Genomic DNA, 23,797 nt, shown 5'->3' with positions numbered 1-23,797 from the left:
AGAGAATGATGACATATATCAGATATCGATATCAATAATTTTCAGTGAAACATAATCCTTTACTGTACTACATAAATTTAGAAAATTTTAAATTAGTTAACTAAGATTATTACAATTAACAATATGAAAGAAAAAATGTAAAAAGTGCAAAATATATGAATGACAACAGAAGAAACAAAACTCGGATGATACTAGTTGAATGACGTCTAACACACACTCGAGATCTGCAGATTTCTACGGAAAAATGAAGGAATTGAGCTATGGCGGAGGAGGATCCAATCCATTCAAATCCGCCGCTGTGATCAAAATCTCCGCATTTCTCTTCGTTTCACTCGTGTTCTTCTACTTAGGCAACCATTTCTCTAATGGCCCCTCTCTACAGCTCACGTTCTTCTCCTCTCACCAAAGCCCGCAATCCCAAAAGCCACCGGATTCTGCAGTAGTTGGGCTCTCTCCCAATCTCAACAAAAGCTTCGATCTTTCTTCGCTCATAAACGGTACCGCCTCGTCGCCAAGTGATGGGAATCAACAGCAGTTGCAGACCGTGGCTCCGCCTCCGCCTCCGGTGCTGTTGGACAGGACGGGGGTGGTGGATGAGAATGGGAAGATGACGGACGATTTTGAGGTGGGGGATTATGACCCGAAGGTGACGGAGGATTTGGGTAGTGATAACGTGAGTGTGGGTGTGGCGAATGTTGGGAAAGGAGATGATAGGGTTAGGGCTGGAATTGAGAAGTTTCAGATATGTCCGGAGATAATGAGGGAGTATATACCGTGTTTGGACAACGAAGAGGCGATTAAGAAGCTGAATTCCACGGAGAAAGGTGAGAAATTTGAGCGGCATTGCCCCGAGAAGGGGAAGGAGTTGAATTGTTTGATCCCTGCTCCTAAAGGGTACAGAGCTCCCATTACATGGCCCAAAAGTCGTGATGAGGTGATTATTTTTCGATACTCTTCGCATGTTTTTATCCTTTAGTGTTTTCCTCTTGTATTTGTTAATTGTTTGCGAGCATCATGATTTCGATAATGTTGAAGCTATTTGTTTCAATTACGTGAATTATTTATCACTGTGCAGAGGTGTTGTTTCTCTTGGTGTCTTGACTTCCGGGTCAAAATTGTTATGTTCTAGGTGCTAATTGAGTTATAAAGAATACACTCAATAGAAATGTTATTCAGTCTGTGATTGCACTGTTATGTGGATTAGAAAGCTTAAAAATTGGGATAGTTTATCGAAGTTCGGTTAGATAACACAAGTTATAATCAGTAATCTATATATGGGAGTTATAATCCAATTATTGTCCTATATAGGTGTGGTTTAGCAATGTTCCTCATGCTCGTCTAGCTGAGGATAAAGGGGGTCAGAATTGGATCGCAATTGACAAGGACAAGTTCAGGTTTCCTGGAGGTGGTACCCAGTTCATTCACGGAGCAGATCAGTACTTGGATCAGATTGAAAAGGTAGTAAATTATTATATTATGTAGCTTCCAAGCTTCTAATTCATTTAATTGGCTTTAACAAAGAAGGAAACGATCAATTTACGTATAATACTTTCGCATTTGGTTATATTGTCTAGATGCTCCCGGAGATTGCATTTGGCCGACATACTCGAGTTGTTCTGGATGTTGGCTGTGGCGTTGCAAGTTTTGGCGCTTACTTATTTTCTAGGAATGTCACTACCTTATCTGTGGCCCCAAAAGATGTTCATGAGAACCAAATTCAGTTTGCACTTGAGCGTGGAGTACCTGCAATGGTGGCTGCATTCGCAACTCGACGGCTGCTTTATCCAAGTCAGGCATTTGACTTGATACATTGTTCCAGGTGTAGGATCAACTGGACTCGGGATGGTATGATTAGTTAGTTTCTATATCATTCCATTCATGAATTTGTTGAAGAATCCTTTAGTCAATCTACATTTATAACTTGTTATGTTATTGTAGATTGTCAACACATTTATTATGTATTCTAAGTGTTGTAAAATTTTGCTCTGTAAGATGGGCTTTCGTGGTTTCTGAAATAATGTTCAGCTCCAGTCACATAAGCTTAGTGAATGTTTATGCTTTAAAAATTGGGAAATCTAGAATGAAGTTTATTTAACAGGTTTTATAATTTTGTGTGCCTGTTTGAAAGCCTGTTATGATTAGCTTATGTTGTCTGTGTGCTGTTCCTTTTGGTTTTGTTAGTCGTCTTTATTACTAGCATTTTTTACCCATGTAATTATGTTTAAGGCAGTAGTTTTTTCAATAAATTTCAGGTGTAAAATTAATTGAAAAAATCTGCTTTAGATTGTATCATGATTCTCGCTGTAGATGAGGAATCATCACGGATGGGATGGATGGGAGGCTTGAACATAGTTGGTACCTATTTATGTGGTCTTGTGCTGTACATTAGGCCATTATCTTTTGTCAATATAAGTTACTGATTTCTAGTTTTTCTTTGGATTTACTGCCTCATTGGACTTACATCCACCCTAGTAGTAATATTGCTATCTGTAAAATGTGCTTCATTGAAATATCAAATGTCATAAGATTTTCTATGGATACCCAAGTCAATAATGTTACTCTCTCGTTTGTTTTATTCTATCATACATTTGTCGCTTTGTAGATGGGATCTTGCTACTTGAGGTCAATAGGATGCTTCGAGCTGGTGGATTTTTTGCTTGGGCTGCACAACCTGTTTATAAGCATGAAACAGCCCTTGAAGAACAATGGGAAGGTAAGTTATGTGGAATTTTGGTATGAACTTGAATCATCGCCCATTCTGAAATCTTCCGAAACATGTTCTCCAATAGTATCCAATAGTTCCTTGACTTTTGGTGTATTAACTGTGTATAAAAATTATTTGCTATATACTAAACTGGTAACACTTTGAATGCTTGTGGGAGACTTAATATTTGATGTCTTCTTGCTTGATCTGTGTCTCAGGGTTCCAGGCTATAATATATGAGCAAAGAGCAGTCTTTTGTTAATCCCGTTTAACTTTTTGTTGTTCCCAGAGATGCTTAACCTTACCAGTCGTCTTTGTTGGAAACTTGTAAAGAAGGAGGGTTACATTGCGATATGGCAGAAGCCCTTGAATAACAGCTGCTATTTGAGCCGCGAGGAGGGAACCCAACCACCATTGTGTGAACCTGATGATGATCCAGATAGTGTGTGGTACAAATCCAAACATTTTGGTTTTCTCTTACTGTCATTGTAGAAGAAATGTAGGCAGTCAAGCTGTAAAGGTTTAAATTTTTGCTATAAGATTATTTTTCATACAGAATGCATCTGCTTTGAGATAAACAACTTAACAGCTGGAAATTATGATATGTTGTTGATAGCGTTGTTTTACCTTCTTGTTACATTCTATCCTTCTAAACACGTGTAAGGGTGGATAAATATAATGTTATTGGCAGAATGTATAGGCCATGGTATGAATCTGAGAATGTTTACAATAATTCGCGACTGTTGCATGAAGATTTTACTTTGTTACTGCAGTAATCTGTGTCACTCAGTGAGAGGCACGATTAAAGAAATTAGGTTGGCGCATGTTTTTTATTGTGAGATAATGTTCGTTAATGTGAATTTTTCCTATTGAACGAGGGACCGAAAAATATGATGTGGGAGAGGAATGTCTTTTTACATTGGAGGATAACTGCTAGGCCTAGTGGAGTGATTTTAAATATTGCACATAGATTTAAATGGCCTTTTATATTATGACCTGACATAAGAGTAATCAGTGAGAAGTGAACAAAATTAGGTATTTAAAATCTCATTAATTTTCCTTTTTATGTTAGGTATGTTGATTTGAAGCCATGCATAACACGTTTGCCTGAAGAAGGATATGGATCAAATGTTACCGCTTGGCCAGAACGCTTGCAGAACCCTCCAGATAGGCTTCAGAGCATACAAATTGATGCATACATATCAAGGAAAGAGCTTTTCAAGGCAGAATCAAGATATTGGAAAGAAACAATTGAAGGTTATGTACGCGCTTTACATTGGCGTGAGTTCGAACTTCGAAATGTGTTGGATATGAGAGCAGGCTTTGGAGGGTAATCTTTTACGCTTGAATTTTTATCTTCATTTTACTGCCACTTGTTTTAGACAAACTAATGGTTCAATTACTGACAGTTTTGCAGCAGCACTAATTGAAAACCAGTTGGATTGTTGGGTGCTCAATGTTGTCCCAGTTAGTGGACACAATACATTGCCTGTCATATATGATCGTGGCCTCATAGGAGTTATGCACGATTGGTAAGAATATGTCCATACTTTTTTCTCTATCGCTTTAACTAAGACACGTATCAGATACATGTTAATTAATTAAAAATCAGTTTCTTTACAACATACCCGCCTGCTAACTTTCTTCTGTAGTTCCTCCTTCCAGAAATGAATACCATGTAAAGAAATGATGAGTAATTGTGGAACGAGTTGTATTTGCAGTGAACTGCATCTGGAAATGATTAGCAATTGTGGAACGAGTTGTATTTGCAATGAACTGCATCTGATAATAAAGCTAAATATGTGCATTAAACTTTAGCTATGATGAATGATGAAAATACATGCAACTTGTCAGGTGTGAACCATTCGATACATATCCGAGAACATATGACTTAATTCATGCTTCTGGACTTCTATCAGTTGAGCAAAAAAGGTATGCCTAACTTGTATCACAGATCTCCCTTGGATTGTGCTTGAATTGATCGATTTGATTTGGATGACGAGGGATGATTTGAGAAATAGATTTCACATGTCACTCGTCTTGAATGTAATTGAAATTCACCATAACTACCCTTGGGTCGAGTAATTTAATATAGAATAGATATGAAATTCATTTGAATTTTGTCAATCTGAACAAGTCGAAATTTAAATCAAATCATCATTTCAGATCCATCAATCTAAGCACAACCTTGCATCTTTTCTATTCACTTCTGCTGCATTTATGTTGTATAACGTTCTCTGGTGTTACTATGGAGAACGTAATGCTTTATATGCCATTGAGTTTTTTGCATTCTTTAGTTGACACAAGCAATTAGAGTAAGTCATGTTTACAATTCTTGGTACTTTACAGTTCTTAGAAAATTGATACTATCATCATCTTCTGTGCTTTGCGTACAATATAGGCCTTGAATACCACACTGACATGTCATACCCTTATATTTGATTGATATCCATACCTCAGATGCAATCTCTCCACCATCATGCTTGAAATGGATCGAATTTTGAGGCCTGATGGACGTGTATATATTCGTGATACTCTCGCTATAATGGATGAACTTAAAGAGATTGGAACAGCCTTGGGTTGGCATGTATCAATGAGGGATACATCTGAGGGTCCTCATGCCAGTTATAGGATCTTGACATGCGACAAACGACTAGTACGTTCATAAAATCATGAGGTATGGATTTTGAATTTGTGGGTTTTAGCTTGAAATGTGTTTTCTTCTGTTGAACACGTTCAAATAAAACTTTTTTGAATGGGTGCTTTCTGAAAATCGTCCGCAGCTGTACAAAATTCATTTTCTCAAGGAATTTTAAGCTCTACATTTGAGAAGTTAACACGGCATAGTTTCTGGCTTCTCCGGGCGTTCAATATATTTTTCTTGGTAAATGTAGTTCTATTTCACGTTTTTACATTGTAAATGTACAAATAGTTGATGATTAATATACTATTAGCTATCTTCCATACCGAATACTTAAAACTTTATTATTCTTAGCCCTGAAACTTTCTAGCAATCCACTTGAAATTGCACATTTATTGACATGTAACCCATAATTTGAAATAATATTTATTGTTGTCAATAAATTATGATAGTGAATGATTACAAAGATATATAATATCATGCTATCATTACTCTAGGAGAGGTAGTTTACCAGTATTTATAACACGAGGTGAGGCAAATAGTAGACCAAAAACATGTTGCTAAATTGCATCATCCGAACAAGTTTCCCTGTACATCGGTTAAAGACGCAACTTCAACGACCGTGTGCCTCGTCCATTTGGCTACAAGGACCAGATTATGAGGCTGCTACTTTCTCCCGGATTCGGTAAGTCCACACCCCTTCCTGGATCTCCAGTATTGTAATCGAACATGGTTATCAAAATTCTTCCAATAGAGAGAGATCATTAATTCTGCAATCGATATGGGTGGAAATGTTGCATCCTGTCGTCCAACTTGAAGAAGTCAGAAGTTATTTTCTAGAGAATCTTGTTTCTCTGTTTTGGATGACAACATAGATACCTGTCGTTTGCTACTTTGTGCCGTAGCTGTTGAAGACACAATATTATTCCCGCTGGATGTCCCTGCTGCGTCAGCATTCAAGAGGGATACTATGTGGTACGATGGTTACGTAGCAGTATATGGAGCAGTAGTGCAATGAATTTACTGCATCTTTGTTGTCAAACAAAACATCTTGATTCTTGATGTGGGATAATTTTTAGTAGGATTTTTCAAAATAATCCATTGAAATAATAATATATATCTAAAAATCTTGAGTAAGTATACTGTGAGACGGTCTCACGAATCTTTATCTGTGAGACGGGTCAATCCTACCAATATTCACAATAAAAAGTAATACTCTTAGTAAAAAAAAGTAAAAAATTTTCATGGATGACCGACCCAAATAAGATATATGTCTCACAAAATATGACTCGTGAGATCGTCTCATACAAGTTTTTGCCAAAAATCTTTTGGAGGAACAAACTTTTGAGTTTTTAAGCGTCCAAAAATTATGTATTTGCTTCTTTCAACAAAAAAAACACATCAAAAACTCATGAAGATAAACTATTGAAACTTAATTAATTTAATATAATAAATCTTGAATAATCAATCACTATATCGTCTTTCTTCACTTCAACACTAACATGTTAATTTAAATTTTATTGCACATTTTTCCACATGAATACTTCAAAGTTAAAATATTGCTAATTATTAAATTTACAATTTTATAATAGAAATAACATTATAAAATTAAAACGAGTTACGCACACACAACGTGCGCTTCATGTAATTAGTTAAATTAAAATGTTTCTATATTATCATATATGTAGGGAATTCTTGGTTNTCAAGAGTTCCAAAGTTATTTTAACTAGCCAAACAAAGCCTTAATCAAAAAATATATGTATTTTGATATATATTGTTCTTTCATCTTCTTATTTACTATCGAATGAATGTAAAATTTAGATACGTGTGTTTTTGAAAGATGTACAAGTAACCCAAACAATTGATTGATTTTATAATCGATTGCTTTCCAATTTATTCCTCAAAAGTAGATGAACAATTAATCAGTCATTGAAGGAGGAGTTGGTTTATCGAACTCATTCCAAACTTTCTTTTCCTTGAGATATACGTGGCGAAAATTGTTCGGATGCCTTTAAATTAAAATAGATATGAATTTATGGCCTTGATTCAAGGTTTTATCCAAAAAATTTAAAGTTTCTATCACAATTGTCATGGTTGCTTCTGGATGTCTCGCGTATCTTTATTCGTGATACGGATCACTCATGTCTATATTTAAATAAAAATTAATATTTTTGAGATAAAAAGTAATACTTTTTCGTAGATGACCCATATAGAATATCTGTTTCACAAAATTGACTCGTGAAACCGTCTCACACGAGTTTTTGTTTATAAACTATATTGATTTCAAAATTTAAAAAAAATTCAATCATTGGTACTTTTATAATATATATNATAAATTCTCTCCAATTTAGTGTCCATTGTACAAAATAAAAAAATAAATTTATATATATCGTTCTCCCAAACTTTATAAAAGCGTAATATCTATTTTTCACATGAACCCATCAATTATATCACATGAAAAAATGATGTGGTTCATTTATAATCATTAAATCAACCCATGAAATGTGTTAAGCTAACTAATATATTTCATGGCAAAAGAAATAAACAAAGAGTGGCGATTTTATTTCTTTTTTTCAAAAAAAAAAACCCTTAATAAAAGCATTTGTAATATTATTAACTTATTTTAGTTGATTTTTAACTTAAATATACTCTAAATTATTTATAGAAAAGTAACGTAAGAGAGAAAAGCCAAAAGGCAAAAACTTGTGTGAGACGGTCTCACGGGTCGTATTTTGTAAGACGGATCTCTTATGACATCCATGAAAAAAGTATTATTTTTTATGCTAAGAGTATTATTTTTTTATTGTGAATATGGTTAGGGTTGACTCTTCGCACAGATAAAGATTCGTGAGAATTTTTCACAAGAGAACTCCTCGAAGATTTAATAGGTAGTAGTAGTTTTAATCATAAATCTTGTGCGTAAGTTACGTTACGTGTGTGTGAACAAGTTTTTTTAAAATAGCAGAAAGATTCCTCATTCTTTCGTCGTAAAGATATGTAGCCACCAAAGAAGAATTAAGTAAAACAATTAAATTAAGTATTTCCTATAAAATAGACTTGTTAGTCTATTACTCATCTGGAAGAAATATAATTAAAATTTACGGTTTGACTTGCCTTTTGTTAGTCTATTATTTATTATATGTTAATGTTTTTTTAATACCAAAATAGCTTTTGTACATGATTAATGAGTTTTGAGAAGGGAAAAAAAAAATCAAATTATTTACCATTGATTTGCAACTTCTAAAAAAATTTGATTTTTTAGCTTTTATGTGTAAATTTTGTACATGAAAAGCTGAATAATCACTTTTTTTAAAAAAAATTACAAAAATCACTTGTTTTATTTTTTATTTTTGAAATCAAATCACTTGTTATATATCACAACAAAAGTCTTTTTCTTTTCATTATAGACAGTAAAATTTCTTATAATTACAGAAAAAACAGAATAAAAGAAAAAAAAAAGAGAGAAAGTTGCAATTTTGCTCTTATCTTTCAAAATATTTAGTTCTAATATATCATTTTTCTGTGTTGTATATCATCACGAGTTTAGACTTAAATTATGATTTTCTTAAAATAATATATATATNCTCTTATTTGGTTAAAAAATATTACTTTTTATTGTGAATAGCGATAAGGTTGACTCGTCTCATGGATAAAGATTCGTGAGACCGTTTCACAAGAGATCTACCCTATGTTTTTGTATAAAAAAAAATATATTTGTTGTAGAAAAACATAAAAGTGGTGATATTTAATTTTATAATTGAAAACAATTAAAAAGAAATCGTCGAATATTAAAAGAAATATTTAGTATGGTGAGGTTTGACAAAGACAGCACAGCTGTTTAATGCAATATGAGGAAGACACGTAGTGAAGGCATAATTCGGGGAAAGTGGTCCATTTCACACGCGTCTCCTTAGCGACCAGCTTTCATCGTCTTTCTTATGTCCCCACTCGCACAACTCCGCCGCGTGGCTCACACTCACTCTCGCTCTTCTTGGAAATATAAGATATGTTACCTAGTTAAAAAATATCATTCTCAATCTACTGAAAACTTGTTTCCAAGCTAAATTTAGTCCATTTTGTCAATAATTTAATTTGTTTTGACGTCGTCAATTATTGAACTCAATCATATATCATCATATAATAATTCATTACATAAAATAGTTAAAAATTAAATCTCAATAATCAATATATCAACTAAACAAATAATATAAGTATTTTTTTGTCAATAATAAAAATCAAAGATACAAGAAGAAAATCAATGTTTAATAATTAATAAAAAATCGTTTTTTAAATAAATATTGTGGGATGGTCTCTGGGTTGGGCGTCAACCCGCCCTCAACCAACCTCAACTATAACATAAGCATTTTGGCATGTTTTTCATCGACTTCAAAAGAGTTTTCGAAATTGTAACTAAACATGATTTTTTTACGTGTGTTAAGTTGAATGAATAGAAAAACTCTAAATTGACAGTTTTAATCATAGACGAGAACCAATCACTTACTTTTGATTCGAATGCTAGTTATAAATCAAACTAAAGCAAATAACTATGCAATTTCATTGTACAATAACTCAAAAGTTAATTATCAATTGAACATGCAAAGGGTTATATTGTCATGACAACCTTGGAAGCTACGTTGGAGTGGTTTATGAAGATACATTGGCACATGCACGCGATTATATTGTCATTTCTTGAAGTATATATTCCATATAGAATGTTAAATGGTCAAATATTCAAGATAGTCGATAGACCTATTGATAATTTGTTTTGATAAATTTAAGTTACACGTTTTTTATTCCTTCGACAAGTTAAGTTACAAAAAATATAACCCAAATAATAGTAAATTTATTTATCTACGTAAAATTGTGATGACAATTTCGTGAATTTTCCCAAATCTCGACGCGCTGCATAAAACATGCGTGATCATGCCACGTGGTAAGTAATCCTCGTAGGAACCAAATAAATGGAAAATCAAATTTCGCAGCGGAAACGGGCCCCACTCACATGCGTGTCACCGAAACAAAGCCCGGAACTTTTATAATCCCCCTCGTGTTCGTTTTCTATTGGCCCACGTTTTCGATGTTCAAACACGTGGAGGTTTCGAATCGAAAGGCGTATCGGAGATTTTTTTTGAATGGACGGTGGAGATCTGCCGTCCTCGCATCCAGCGTATCTACGTCACACCAACTGTGGTTTCCCTGCCCCGGAAGATGCGGGCAGCTGCCCTTTTACTCACCCACTGACCCCCACCCCTCCTCCGTTTACCCCAACTAATAATGTCCTCGCCCGTGTTAAACAGAATGCTTTTATTTCTCTGAATCTTCTTCCCTTTTTTAGTTTCTTTTTCTCATTGTTTATTTCATTAATTACATCTATAATATATAGTTGAATGTTTTGAGATTTTTGAAATTGTTACGGTGTTGTCCTGCGGAGAGGATCGAGTTTTGATCGATTCTTTTGTTGTTATGGCTGGTATGCGTTGTGGGGTGAATATGGGTGAGACGGAGACGGCGGCGCCAGTGGAGCCCAGTTCGAAATCCGCGAGGAAGAGGAGGATGGAGATCCACCAGTTCAACTTCGTACCGAATGATTCCGCGGTGGTTCCGGAGCTGCTGAGCGGCGGCGGCGGCAAGAAACGACCGAAGATCGAGGTGGTGGTTGAGGAGAAACCGAAAGGGACTGAGTTTGCTAAGGTCCCGGATGGCGGAGAACAGAAGCTGTCTGCTCCGTCGGGGGGCATTCTGCCGGAGTTTCCTAAATTTGGGATGACTTCTGTGTGCGGGAGGAGAAGAGATATGGAAGATTCTGTAGCTATTCACCCTACTTTTTGCCTGCGGGATGGTGATTTTCCGAGTGGGTTTCATTTCTTCGGAGTTTACGATGGCCATGGTTGCTCCCACGTAAGAAATCACATGTTCACGTTTACTATGTTGTGTAAAGTTCTCATTTTCTAACAGTTTAGAGTTAAAAATTGAACTTTTTCCCCAATTGGCTGTTTTTTATTTCAGGTTTCGACCAAATGCAAGGAAAGGATGCACGAAATAGTGAAAGCTGAAGTCGAAGCCGGAGGGGCGATTTCGTGGGAGCGTACGATGTCTCGGAGTTTCCTAAAAATGGACAAGGAAGTGAAGGACTCGTGTGGAGCTGGCGCGGCGGGCGGAGCTTCCACCTCCACTTGCCGATGCGAGCTTCGAACTCCACAGTGCAACGCAGTTGGATCAACCGCGGTCGTGGCGGTGCTCACGCCGGAGAAGATCGTGGTTTCCAATTGCGGTGATTCTCGGGCGGTTCTTTGCCGCAACGGCGTCGCTATTCCTCTCTCCACGGATCATAAGGTGGGTTTTAATTTTCATCGCTGTCTGGATCGAAATGGTATCGTTTGGTTCGATTTGGCTCTGAAATTGAAATTTGTTTTCTTGTTCGCAGCCGGACCGGCCAGATGAGCTGAGCAGAATTCACGAATCCGGCGGCCGGGTTATATTCTGGGATGGCCCGAGAGTTTTAGGCGTCTTGGCAATGTCTCGTGCAATTGGTGAGTTGCGAAATGGAATATCGAGTACGTTGTTACTTAGTAAGCGTAGCAAATTTGGCCACGTAAATCTGTTTATCTGATCAATCGACACTCTCCTTAACATGGAATTACCCTTGTTTTTCCATGCATTATAAAGTTTTTTTTTTTTTTTTTTTTTGGTATCAGGTGATAGCTATCTGAAGCCGTACGTGATATCGGATCCTGAGGTGACGGTGACGGAGCGGACGGCGGAGGACGAGTGCTTGATACTGGCGAGCGACGGACTGTGGGATGTGGTATCGAATGAGACGGCTTGTGGGGTGGCACGAATGTGCCTTCAGTCGCGTAAACCGCCTTCTACGCCGAGATCTCGGGAGCATGACGTGACGGTGACGGCGGCGGGGGAGAGCTCCGACAAGGCCTGCTCCGACGCGTCGATTCTGTTGACGAAGCTGGCCTTGGCCCGGCACAGCCAAGATAACGTTAGTGTTGTGGTGGTGGATTTGAGGAAAGGCCAAAGCAGCAGTTAATTTCAAGAAATTTTATTATCTGTGCAATATAATGTAATGATTAATTAATTTCCCTTAGTCAAAACTCCATCTAATAAATTAAAAGTATTAGATATTATTAGATGGACTATTTTTTTTTCTTTTTAGATTTTAAATTGTCCTTGTGTATTTATTATTCAACGGAATATCGGATATAATTGTATTTTCCTCCTTTCTTGAAGAAGAGAGTAGGGAAAAAAACTGATTTTGAATTATGATAATTTACTAATATTTTATTTTAGACATTGGGATTATTTGTTTTGTGCTTTGTTGGTTTTAGTGCGTGTGATTTTTAATTAAAATTTACGGAAATTTTGGGAAATATAAATCTCATTATTTTATGGCTTGATTCTCGATATTAATGTATATAATTTTTATATGATGTTAAAAGATGTTTGTATTTGTAGTTTGGATATGTTTCAACTTAATCTAATTGTACATATATCTTTTGTGAGATGTTCGAATTTTTATATGTGAGATGGATGATTCAATCATAATAAAAAGTAATTTTTTTTTATTTTATGTGAGATTATTTCACACAAATTTTTATTTTGTACATGGTAGGTGAACAATATGAATGAAATCTAATAGATGGAAAATGGCAATATATTAAAAATATATTTATATGACATTAGTAAATATTTAATTTCTATTTTCAGGAGTTATAGGGTAAATATTTCGTACATTTCTCAATTATGAAAGTTTTATTAAAGCAGGAAATTAGCAATAAACAGGTTGGTGGAGTAGAGTGAAAATTTTATATAATGTTAAAAACATTTGCATTGTTGTTCTTTGCAATCCTAGCCACACAGACACAGTATGTACTAGTGCGATATGTGAGTTTTTTAATGTTAAATAAATTATTATTAGCATGATTTTTATAATTTATTATTATTATTATTATTATTGTTATTATTAAATTTAGTAATATGCATTAAAATCAAAGTCAAATACCAAATAATTATCGACGGTCTCCAGCTCAACATGGGTTGCGGCACTACATTTGTCATGAGATACTGAACGTTCTCATCACCACTTTTACTTGTTGAGGTCTACGAGATTGATTGGTCTGAATCTGAGTCAGCACATTTTCTATTGTTTTCCTCATCAATTAGCACATTTTGATCCTTTTTCTTCTTATAGGATCTTCTTTATTTTTTGGATAGCCTTTTCTCAAAAGGTTTATTGTCATCTTTCTTGTGTCTATTACAATCTGCAATGAAATGACATTTATTCCAATATTAAAACAAGCATGATAATCATTAATTTGATCTTTTTTATGATAAAAATTAAACTTATATTGATTTTTATTATAAACTTGCCAAATTTCTTAACGAGTAAAGAAATTGTTTCATTGCTTATTTGGTCAGCAGACTTTCTGCTGGAAGGTTCTTCGCTAGTGGTCGGAGTTGGAATTGTGACGTCCTGAGCTTTGGTGTGTTGTGGAGTGGATGACCCATCTTCTGTCTAGATTCCCAGCTCGAATCGGTAGGCTTTGGCTTTAAGAATTTTCATCGGGTTGTTTATGATAACATACCACGTGTTATCATCTTGAGCTGTTAAATGTGCATGCATACATATCTTTCAATCGTCATAATCTTCATTCGAAAACGTCGGAATCATATAAAGGATGCCATAATAAATATATAATTATCAGAGTTCAAGAAAAACTTCATCTGATACCGTTTGTTGGGATCATAACAGAATTTAGAAAGGGTGAATAAACTCGTTTAAAATATTTGCTAAAAACGATCTTCCCTAGACAATTTTTAAGATGGTAAGATAATTCATATAGACATCCCATGATTGCATCCCAGGACCCGTATCTTTTGGTGGCAAACGTCCCATGATTGCATCCCAACTAACTTAAACTTATATAGACACATGTCCCAATTTCTGGTATGTGTTCCTGTGTGCATTTCCTTTTGATACAACACGTCATTCCTTATCCTATTGTTCGGAAATTAGACATCTTTGGAAGGCAACCAGATTTGCGCACCTACTAAAGGATGCTGCAGGCGAATACATAATGGACCTCTCCCTATGGATGAAGGAGATGCTAAGAAGTCCGAGTTTGAAGAGTTTGTTGTTCATACTTGGGCAGTTTTGAAGGAGAGGCAAACTTTTTTACATAGGGTTAAAGGTCAAGCAATGGCGGCAAATATTGTTTGGAGTTCGGTTCTACTTCAGGACTTTTACGACGCGAACATGTCTACCTTTGCTAGCGGCGTTGGGAAGCGTAGGGCCTATGTGCATCATTGGTTACCGTCGGCTATATGATCATTAAAAATGAATATTGATGCATGTGTCAACCATGATTTGAATAGGTTCAACATTGGGGGTGACTAAGGGATAACCAAGGTCGCCTTCTCATGGCTTTTGGTAAAAAGATTACACATCCTTTCTCAGTAGTTCATGGCGAACTCCTAGCTATCCTTGAATGTGTAAAGCTACTCTATGAGAATAACTTTCTTAATGTATTGATTGAATCAGATTCCTTACTAGCAGTGCAAGCAGTCAAAACTAATCGGGATGATCTTGGCTATGTTGATGTATGTGCTACTGAAGTTGGAAAGCATATAAAAATACCAATAATTTCAGATATTGCACATGTTAGTAGACCGACTAATATAATAGCCCATAAAATTACTTGTTTTGTTTCTTCCACCCATCTATCGTTTGTCTAGATGAACGATGAGTTTTCCTCCTGGTTAATTAAGCTTGTAATGAATTATAATTCTTAATACAATTATAAGTTTTTATTTTAAAAAAAAATATCCTTTTAATTGACTTATTGATAAAAAGAGTATGCCAATTTCCCACGTTTAAGCAATTGTTATTGAATCTAATTGTATTTCATATCAACATGGAAATCTGAACAAGTTATTGACTAATATACGAATGCAATAATTTAATAATAATATCTCACCATGCATCTTTCAAACGTGTAGCATCAATCAATATTTGCTTATCAAAATCTGTTAACTCACGATGACAGTATGATTATATTACATAATAATTTAAATCATACAATAACTCAAGTATCGCAATTTAATCGTAAATCATTACTTCACGACAAAACATATTTCGTTTTGTTCGTTAGCTTATCAAATGACGCAACAGGCAGAGTACTTAATAATAAAAAAAAGAAATTGGAAACTGGTAAAGATAATTTTGTCTATGTACTAGAGAATAACTGGGCTCGATTGTCGGAGGATTTGATGTTTTTATGTGATTTATTAGTCTTATATTAACAATCTTGTCTCACGTTAATTTGTTGGAATTAAGATCCTGAAAGTTTTTGTATGAACTAGATTGCAAATTGATTTTCATAAAACAACAATCAATCCGAATTATATATCATGTTAAAAGAAAATTATGAAGAATCACACTTACACTAACCTATGTATATAACGTCACAAATGATATCAAAACAAGAGTTGATAACGAAAATGGATAGACTGCTATGGTATATTTGTGTGTTGAGATGCTATAATTGTCCATATTGAGTATTTGAATCAAAATATAGTGTTGGTGGTGTTGTACAATTCAAAGAATTTGAGTTGAATTTCTACCACCAGCTACAATTTTTGATATATCGACAAACACTTATAATCATGGATCGCAAGAAGTGCAATTATTGTGAGTCAGATTGTTAGGGTGCAGTAATTGTCTATGTTGGATAGAGCAATCAAAACGTGACGCTTGTACTGATGTCAAAAATTTAAAAGATTTGAGTTACACCGTTACCACAAGCTATAATTTTTTGGTAAAACAACGAGCGCTCAGTCTCACAGTGTGTAAAATTGCTCGTGTAATGCTGCCAACAAGGTTTTAAAAAGCGCAAAACATTGACAATAAGAATCAAATATTATAAGATTAGGTGTAAATAGTCGATCGGAGTAAAAGCGTAAAAAAAACATTTTCAGTTTTATTTATTTTAAGTGAAAGAATAGATAAAATGATGAAAATAATATGAATTTCAGATTAATCCATAAGTTTCCACGTTCTAAAAAATATAAAAATCTTAAAATTGCAATAATTAATAGTTTCCTACAAATCTACAAAATTCCACTATAACAAAAATATTATCAATTAAATTGTCATGTTTTTAAATAAAATATTAATGACTTCTAATTCAATATTTATAAAAACATATTCACTCAAAAAATAAATGAAACTTTGTAATCTAATATTGAATATAGTAATTAAAGAAGTTTAAACACCTTTCAAGCGAGTTTTTAGTTACTACTGAATCAATTTGTCTTACTAGGTTAATAACCTTATTAGAAATTTATGCGTACAATGTCACATAAAATGCCTGATAGAAATAGAACTAAATACTATTTCTTAGAAGTCCCAAAAAACAAAAAAGCCATATATGTATTAAATTTTTTTATATTAATTTGGTTATTTATTTATAATAATATATAAAATTTTAGAAATAGTTTTTGTATAATTAATTAAAATAATTATTTAATATGATAAAAAATTTTAAAAATATAATCTTTTAATGTGAGGAATGATATAACCGTTTAAAAATTCAAAAATATGGATAAAAATAAATAAAATCTCTACTGAGTTATATCTATACTATATTATTAAACTTGAACACCTTATATATATTAACTAACTTTGGTATATCATCGTTAAATCAAAGTTTCTTAACAGATTTACCCTTCATAATATTTCTTAGTTAACTTTGTTGGCGTGAGTATATTATTAATTTTCATATATTTCTCTATCTTTTTCTGATTTTTTCTCTAACTTATATCTAATTTATATAAAAGTTCAAATTTTCTCAATAAATATTTCTTAATTTATAAGTAACATATCCTAATAAAATAATATTTTTTTTCACAAAAAGTGATGTAATACAAAAAATTTAATATGGCACGCCAAAAGGGCAATAGTGATAATTATAGATGAGTTACAAATTTATTAAAATATGTGTTTATAATATTTTTATTAAATAAAATAGAGTATTTTATCAATTTGAGGGGATATTTTTATATAAGTTGGTTACAGTTAAGGGTCGGGATTTTCTCGATCCGGATAGGTCTGTGGTCAAGTTTACTTACGATAATTATGCAACTCAAATATTTTAAAACGCATAGCAGTTCAAGTATCACGGTTCAATCGCTCTATCCATCAGTGACAATTTGTGTACTCAACAATCTCCCTATCAATAATTGCATCTATTACAATCAATAAGAAGCGAACATGAGACATTGACTCTTATATCAATTGTAGGATCGAGCGCTTACCGTTTTACTAACAACTATTTTGAACTGCATAACAGACATTATTTGATGATTATTATGTAATTTTTCATAAATATTATATATTACATTAAAGGACATAAATAAAATAAAAATCAAAAGTAATAAAAATAAATAAAAATTTAACGAGTTTAATAGTTTTTTGCTATTATTTCATTAATTACATCACATGTTTTGATTTCTCAAAGATTTTACCTTTTGATATTGAGTGAGTGATCTAGAATACCTTGTGTAAACTATTCATACTGTGATCTTTATACCACCATGCACCCAATGTGTTTAATTTCGGAAAAATTTGTAAAACAACATTGGCCATTTATTTATTTATTTAATAAAATGACATTCTGAAGGTAATTTTTTTTAAATAAACAATTGATTAAGATTAAAAAACAAAATACCCCATTTAATTTCCTTTTTCCCGAAGTGTTTAATTTTTTTGCTTGTGACGGTATTCATGGTTTTAAATGATAAGTCATTAACTTTTGGCTATTTCCTTGATTTGGACACTGATGTAGATTAATATTAGAAATCCATAACGTTTACAAGATATATAGAACCAAGTTTTCGTAACTGAACAAGTGATCGAATCTAGGGATGGCAATGAGTAGGGTATGAATCTGATTTCATACATCCATCTCCATACCCATTTATTAAATTCATCCCCATACCCATCGGGTATTGAATTTCATCCTCATCCCCATATCCATCGGATTATCGGATATATACCCTACCCAAATACCCAATTATCATATACAATTGAATTTTTTCAAATTTAAATTGTTTGAATGAAGTTATGAATATTTAAAAAATTATTTAAATGAACAATAAGAAAAATTATTCACGCTTTATATATATATAATGAAGTTTTATATATTTTCTTCTCTTTTAATATACAAAGCATCGTTTTTTTAATTTTCAAATTTATGATTATATGTATTGAAAACTCCGAAAATCGGTGGATTGACTGATGAATCTTTAATATAAATAAATATAATTACTATATATATATACATATATACATATATATATATATATATATATATATATATATATATTAATTTAAACGGGTATTCGGGTCGGGTGTGAGTCGGATTATATCAAACCCGCCTCCATACCCGAACCCGAAAATCCTCATACCCGATTACCCAATTATTTAATCGGGTCTAAAAATCCCTCCATACCCTCTTCTATTGGGGTCGGGTATCGGATCCTCCAACTGGTTCGGAGGAAATTGCCATCCCTAATCGAATCAGTGTATCTTAAAAAAATAATCAAACCTATCTAACTGATTTAATGGTCAGACAAGAATACTGTTATAATATATAAATATTAATATAATTTAATGAATAATATATTTTAAAATTTAAAACTCAACATCATTATATAAATATACAAAAAATATTATCAAAATTTTAAAAGTAAATAATTATACACATATATTCAAAATACAAATTATAGTTATACATTTTTTTAAAAACAAAAACAATAAATTAAATAAACTCTAGTATTACAAAAAAAATATTTGAAAAGTCGATTGAACTGGTTTTCCGGTTTATAACCGATTCGACCGGTTCTTTACCGGTTTGACCGCTAAAACAATTTTTTAGGGTGTTCCGGATCGGACTAGTTTCCGGTCGAACCAGTCATTCCAATCTGATTTTGAAAACACTGTATAGAAAGCATATTACTATTTCAAATAAATTGTAATCGAAATAACAAATTCATGTAAAAATAAGAAAAAAATGTGATGATCAATGATGCTAACAAAACATAAACGTCCAGATTAAAAATGGTGAAAAGATAGTTATTTTACCAAGAAGAAAAGAGAATAACCAATTAAAAATATACTAAAAATTTGAGAGTTGTAAAGAGTTTGAAAAAAAAATTGAAAAAATGTGTTTATGTACATAATTAGCTATATTTGTTTTACCAACAATGTCTCAATATCATATTTAATTCGATTTTATAACTACTTGACCACTTTAAATGCGAAGCATCTTTACCAGTTCAGTAAAAAAAGAAATTATTGAAATTATTCAAGAGTTTTAGTGAACTATGCTCAGTGCTCGCAGAGGTCGAATTTTCACTACCAAGGACTCAGTTATTGGATTCCAAGGGGAACCCATAAACAGTCATTCCTCCATCAACAGCTACGATCTGACCTGTGATATAGGAAGCAGCAGGAAGACACAGGAAAGCTACCAAAGACGAAACTTCTTGCGGCTCTCCAGGACGTCTAAGCGGAGTTCTTGATATCACACGGTTCAAGAATTCTTCATCCTCAAGCAACTAAAAGTAAAAGTTGGTGTTCTTAATATCTTGCAGTTAGAAGCAACACAAATTTCGAAAGGTTCAAAATGATGCAGAATGTGTTTCCAGAGTGCTTTACCAACAAAGCAGATATATTGGTGACAGCCAATGGATTAACTTACAAAAGATACACTAAAATCAACTTAAACGTTTAGCTTTGGCTTTGATCCTCACATGTCCTCAAAGAATATAGGTTTTCTGCTTTCTTTGTTTCTTTCTCACCATTAATGTACTCTCCGTTGGTCATTTCGCTTAATGAGCTTGTGGACCTTTTCGGTCAATCACCAAGAGTCCTTTCACGGTGAACGCAAATCATTTCCCCCCAAGTATTTCTCTTTCTCCGGTTTTTAATCCTGTTAAACATGTGCACTCATGTCATACGTACATCATCTTCCAAAATGTCTTTTAAAAGTTGTCCTTAAAGGATCAAGAGTCGCTCCCTTTACGTTCCACCAACTAATGGTGGGTCTTTGATCTCTCTTCCTAGGGTCATTCCACTATTTCTCCCAGATAAGTGCTACAAACCAATGTTAAGGTGAAAAAATTTCACTTGGATTAACATAACAATCTCTGAAAGTAAGCTATTTAGCTAATAATTGCACCATTCTTAAAGGTAAAAAAGTGTTGGTTATTATTAAATCATATAAGTTGAAGCAACAATCAAGATTGCAATACCTTCTACATCCCCTACGTCTCAATATACTCTCTCGTAATCATGAATATAGAAGTTTACAGCTCTCTCAATAGAAACTAACATTTGATTTTCTACTTTCAATTTAGGCTTGGGGAGAAGGATTTATGGATACTCAAAATTCTCAAATGAAGATCACCTTCAACAAAACTCTAAGGAAATGAATTTAATCAACAGAAGACATGAACCATAAGCATATCGCATGAGCTACCTGTTAAATTTTACTATTTTGATATATATTTATTGTGCGACTACTTTTTAATATCTTTGCCATGATTTGACGATTTTTATATCAAGACATCCTATAATATCTGTTATTCCCATTGGTTCGTCTTGGACAAAGAGAAACGCTACGAAGGAATGCATCGAATTTTATAGTTTCTGTAGCTACCATCATTCATCTTTCGAGTAAAAAAATTTCTTTGGTGGAAAATGGCAGAAACTATCATGAATCAAGTGTCATAATTAAGGTAACGATGACCTGGCTTGCTTAACAGTAAAGCTACTTTCATGGTTCAATATTCTATCATAGAAAAGGCGGATTATGCCAAATTTATCTGTTGGAGGTGCAAACTTGGGTCAACATATTGATTGTGATGTGGAAACTTTAAGATGTAATTAATCATCAAACAGTAAGACATGAATCTGAACGAAAGATTCTGAACACGGAATGCCAAATCAGATAAAAGTTTTTAAAAAATGCATAAGCATTGAAATGTGTGCAGCCTTTAGTGAATAAGCAAGGGATTTTAAAACTAGGAAACTTTTATGTTTCTCTATATCTGAAGTCATTTCTTAAGGGTAAAAGCAAACACATAAGAAAAACAGCACGCCATGCAAGAGCATCGAACCCGAGAATTTCTCATTAGGCATTTTGTCGTATTTATAACTCTAATGATTTAATGATGTGTGATAGATCTTCTACAACCCAAGGAAGAAAAGAGACCTTACATTTTTTACAAGAGATGTTCTGATATACCAGGGGGCAACGCAGTTGACTCGAATGTTATCCTTTGCCCACTCACAAGCCAAATTTTTTGTAAGTTGATTTATTGCTCCTGCCAATATAAAATTTATTGAGCATAACTTTGGTGTTTCAAATAAATCACTAGTTGAAAAATAATGCAGGTACAGCAAAATTACTAGCCTTTAGTTGCTCCATAAATGGATCCAGAAAATAAATGTACTAGACCCGCAACAGAGGAGATAAACACAATGCTGCTGGTACCAGAGGCTTTAAGAAGAGGATAAGCTAGTTGACATAGATGGTAGGAAGATTCTAAGTTTGTAGCCATGAGCTTAGAATATTCTTCAGCAGTATAATCAACAGTTGGTTTCCTGATGTTTGTCCCAACATTATTTATCTATAAAACAAAAACAATTGAGATCATTCTTAATAATTCGAGATTCCCAACATTGCATGTGTATGGATCTTTGCAATTTTGAGAAAAAAAAAACACGTAGTGAAAGAGTTCTACACTTGAAAGTGAATAGTAGCACAAATAATGTATTTGCCATCTGTCGGTCGATTTATCACCACTGACTTGTGGAAATATTCCAAAGTAAGTTGCCAAATAACATGTCAAACCTGAGACTGCAAAGTACAAAGTATATACTAACACAAAACCACTCACAGGGACGTACCATCAAATTCATAAGGAACTAAAAAACTCACTTACCGGAGATTATTCTAGCTTAAACTAAAACAGGCTTAGTGCTCAATCAAGTATAAACTTTTTAATTTCAACATTATTAATGCACAAGGATTCATTTATCTTTTGAATGAATATGCTTTTATGAAATGCTTGACCACTTCTATGACTCACTAATTGATAAGGAACTCATTGTTGTGATGGTAGAATTTTGAAGATTTGTAGGAAACTGTTAATATTACAATTTTAAGACTTTTATGTTTTTAGAAGTTAAAAATTTATGATGTTTCTATCAGTTTAACGATTGTTTGTCTTAAAAAAAATTAAAATTATATTAACAATTTAAAACTATTTTTTATGCTAAAACTCTAACTTCTCGTGCTTAATCTTGCAATGTTTGGTACTTGATGAACACTTAACTGATGCTTCACGTTTTTTTGGAAACATGATTAGAAGAACTAACAACGTAATACACAAAAAAACTAGAAGACGACTAAAACAGTAAACTTTGGATTAGGATAAAATCCATAATTTCAAGCAATCGACTCTAAAAAGACAAAATGGAACTGGGAAGCTTACAAGAATGTTGAGCTTTCCCCTGAAAAGAGAGGACACTTTCTCCACAAGCTGAACCCTTTGTTCCCTTGAAGACGCATCACAAACAGATCCCGTGACTTTGAATCCTTTAGCATTCCATTCCTGCAAACGCTGATTCAGCTCCTCTTCATTTCTTGAACATGTGTGAACAACGGCACCCATTTCAGCCAGCTCTTCTATCGTTGCATGACTGCGATTTTCACAAACATATTACGTGCATTAAAGATTTGATAAACAAAACATCCACAGAAGATAGGAGGAGAAACAGACAGGAAGGCAGACCCACCCGATTCCTCGCGTGCCGCCTGTGACAAGAGCATTCATGCCGGAGAGAGACCATCTTGAATTGCTGCTTCCTGCCATTGATAATAGATTATTGTTTGTTTCAAGATTTCACAAGCAAAACTCAATTGTCGATGTATGTGAAAAATACTGATAAAATATATAATGTGATAAATTATGATTTTAAAAAAAATAAATTATTTTTATAAACTGTAACTCGATTTATCAAACAAAAGAACTGAAGTCAAGAAAACTTAACTTTTGCATTCACAAAAACTCATATGAGACGATCTCATATGTCAATTTTGTGAAACAGATATTCTATATGGAGGTCATCCACGAAAAAGTATTATTTTTTATGTCAAATATATTAATTTTTATTGTAAATATGGACTCGAGTAATCCGTCTCACGAATAAAAATCCGTGAGACCGTCTTATAAAAGACCTACTCATTTGCATCGTAGCATCTCTTAATTAATTTGGTAAGCACAATCTTAATTTTTTTTCTTTATTGGTGGATTATGCCATTCTCATATCACAATTGCATAAAGTTGTTCAAGTTATGTATCTTTTTATTGGT

General features: G+C 33.5%; 3 protein-coding genes across 7 annotated transcripts; 2 read left to right on the top strand and 1 right to left on the bottom strand.

The window, feature by feature from the left end:
* Positions 1-171: 171 nt before the first annotated feature.
* LOC140982254 (probable methyltransferase PMT11) lies at positions 172-6,485 on the top strand. 4 transcript variants are annotated; one of them, XM_073448704.1, is made up of 10 exons: positions 172-934; positions 1,309-1,458; positions 1,575-1,845; positions 2,603-2,713; positions 2,994-3,153; positions 3,777-4,034; positions 4,114-4,236; positions 4,559-4,636; positions 5,165-5,381; positions 5,951-6,485. In XM_073448704.1, exons 1-9 carry the CDS (start codon positions 200-202, stop codon positions 5,370-5,372), a joined length of 2,094 nt encoding a protein of 697 aa, XP_073304805.1. In that variant the 5' UTR covers positions 172-199; the 3' UTR covers positions 5,373-5,381; positions 5,951-6,485. The 4 variants fall into 4 exon arrangements, with proteins under 4 accessions (XP_073304805.1, XP_073304804.1, XP_073304802.1 ...); XM_073448703.1 differs by having other exon boundaries at positions 5,843-6,485; XM_073448701.1 differs by lacking the exon at positions 5,951-6,485 and adding an exon at positions 5,488-5,670.
* A 4,140-nt stretch (positions 6,486-10,625) lies between these two features.
* On the top strand, positions 10,626-12,645 carry LOC140983350 (protein phosphatase 2C 37-like). The gene is made up of 4 exons (XM_073450364.1): positions 10,626-11,243; positions 11,352-11,678; positions 11,770-11,875; positions 12,041-12,645. The coding sequence occupies exons 1-4, from the start codon at positions 10,809-10,811 to the stop codon at positions 12,382-12,384; spliced, it is 1,212 nt and encodes a 403-aa protein (XP_073306465.1). The 5' UTR covers positions 10,626-10,808; the 3' UTR covers positions 12,385-12,645.
* A 6,964-nt stretch (positions 12,646-19,609) lies between these two features.
* On the bottom strand, positions 19,610-23,376 carry LOC140982287 (tropinone reductase homolog At5g06060-like). Of its 2 annotated transcripts, none has more exons than XM_073448750.1 (5): positions 23,221-23,376; positions 22,917-23,124; positions 21,833-22,049; positions 21,637-21,743; positions 19,610-19,973 (listed from the first exon to the last, which is right to left on the bottom strand). In XM_073448750.1, the coding sequence occupies exons 1-5, from the start codon at positions 23,295-23,297 to the stop codon at positions 19,782-19,784; spliced, it is 801 nt and encodes a 266-aa protein (XP_073304851.1). In that variant the 5' UTR covers positions 23,298-23,376; the 3' UTR covers positions 19,610-19,781. The 2 variants fall into 2 exon arrangements, with proteins under 2 accessions (XP_073304851.1, XP_073304852.1); XM_073448751.1 differs by lacking the exon at positions 19,610-19,973 and adding an exon at positions 20,006-20,347.
* Between the last annotated feature and the right edge of the window lie 421 nt (positions 23,377-23,797).

This window comes from Primulina huaijiensis, chromosome 8 (assembly GCF_012295235.1).
Source record: "Primulina huaijiensis isolate GDHJ02 chromosome 8, ASM1229523v2, whole genome shotgun sequence".
NCBI lineage: Eukaryota > Viridiplantae > Streptophyta > Magnoliopsida > Lamiales > Gesneriaceae > Primulina > Primulina huaijiensis.
This window is presented reverse-complemented; position numbering and strand designations above follow the sequence as displayed.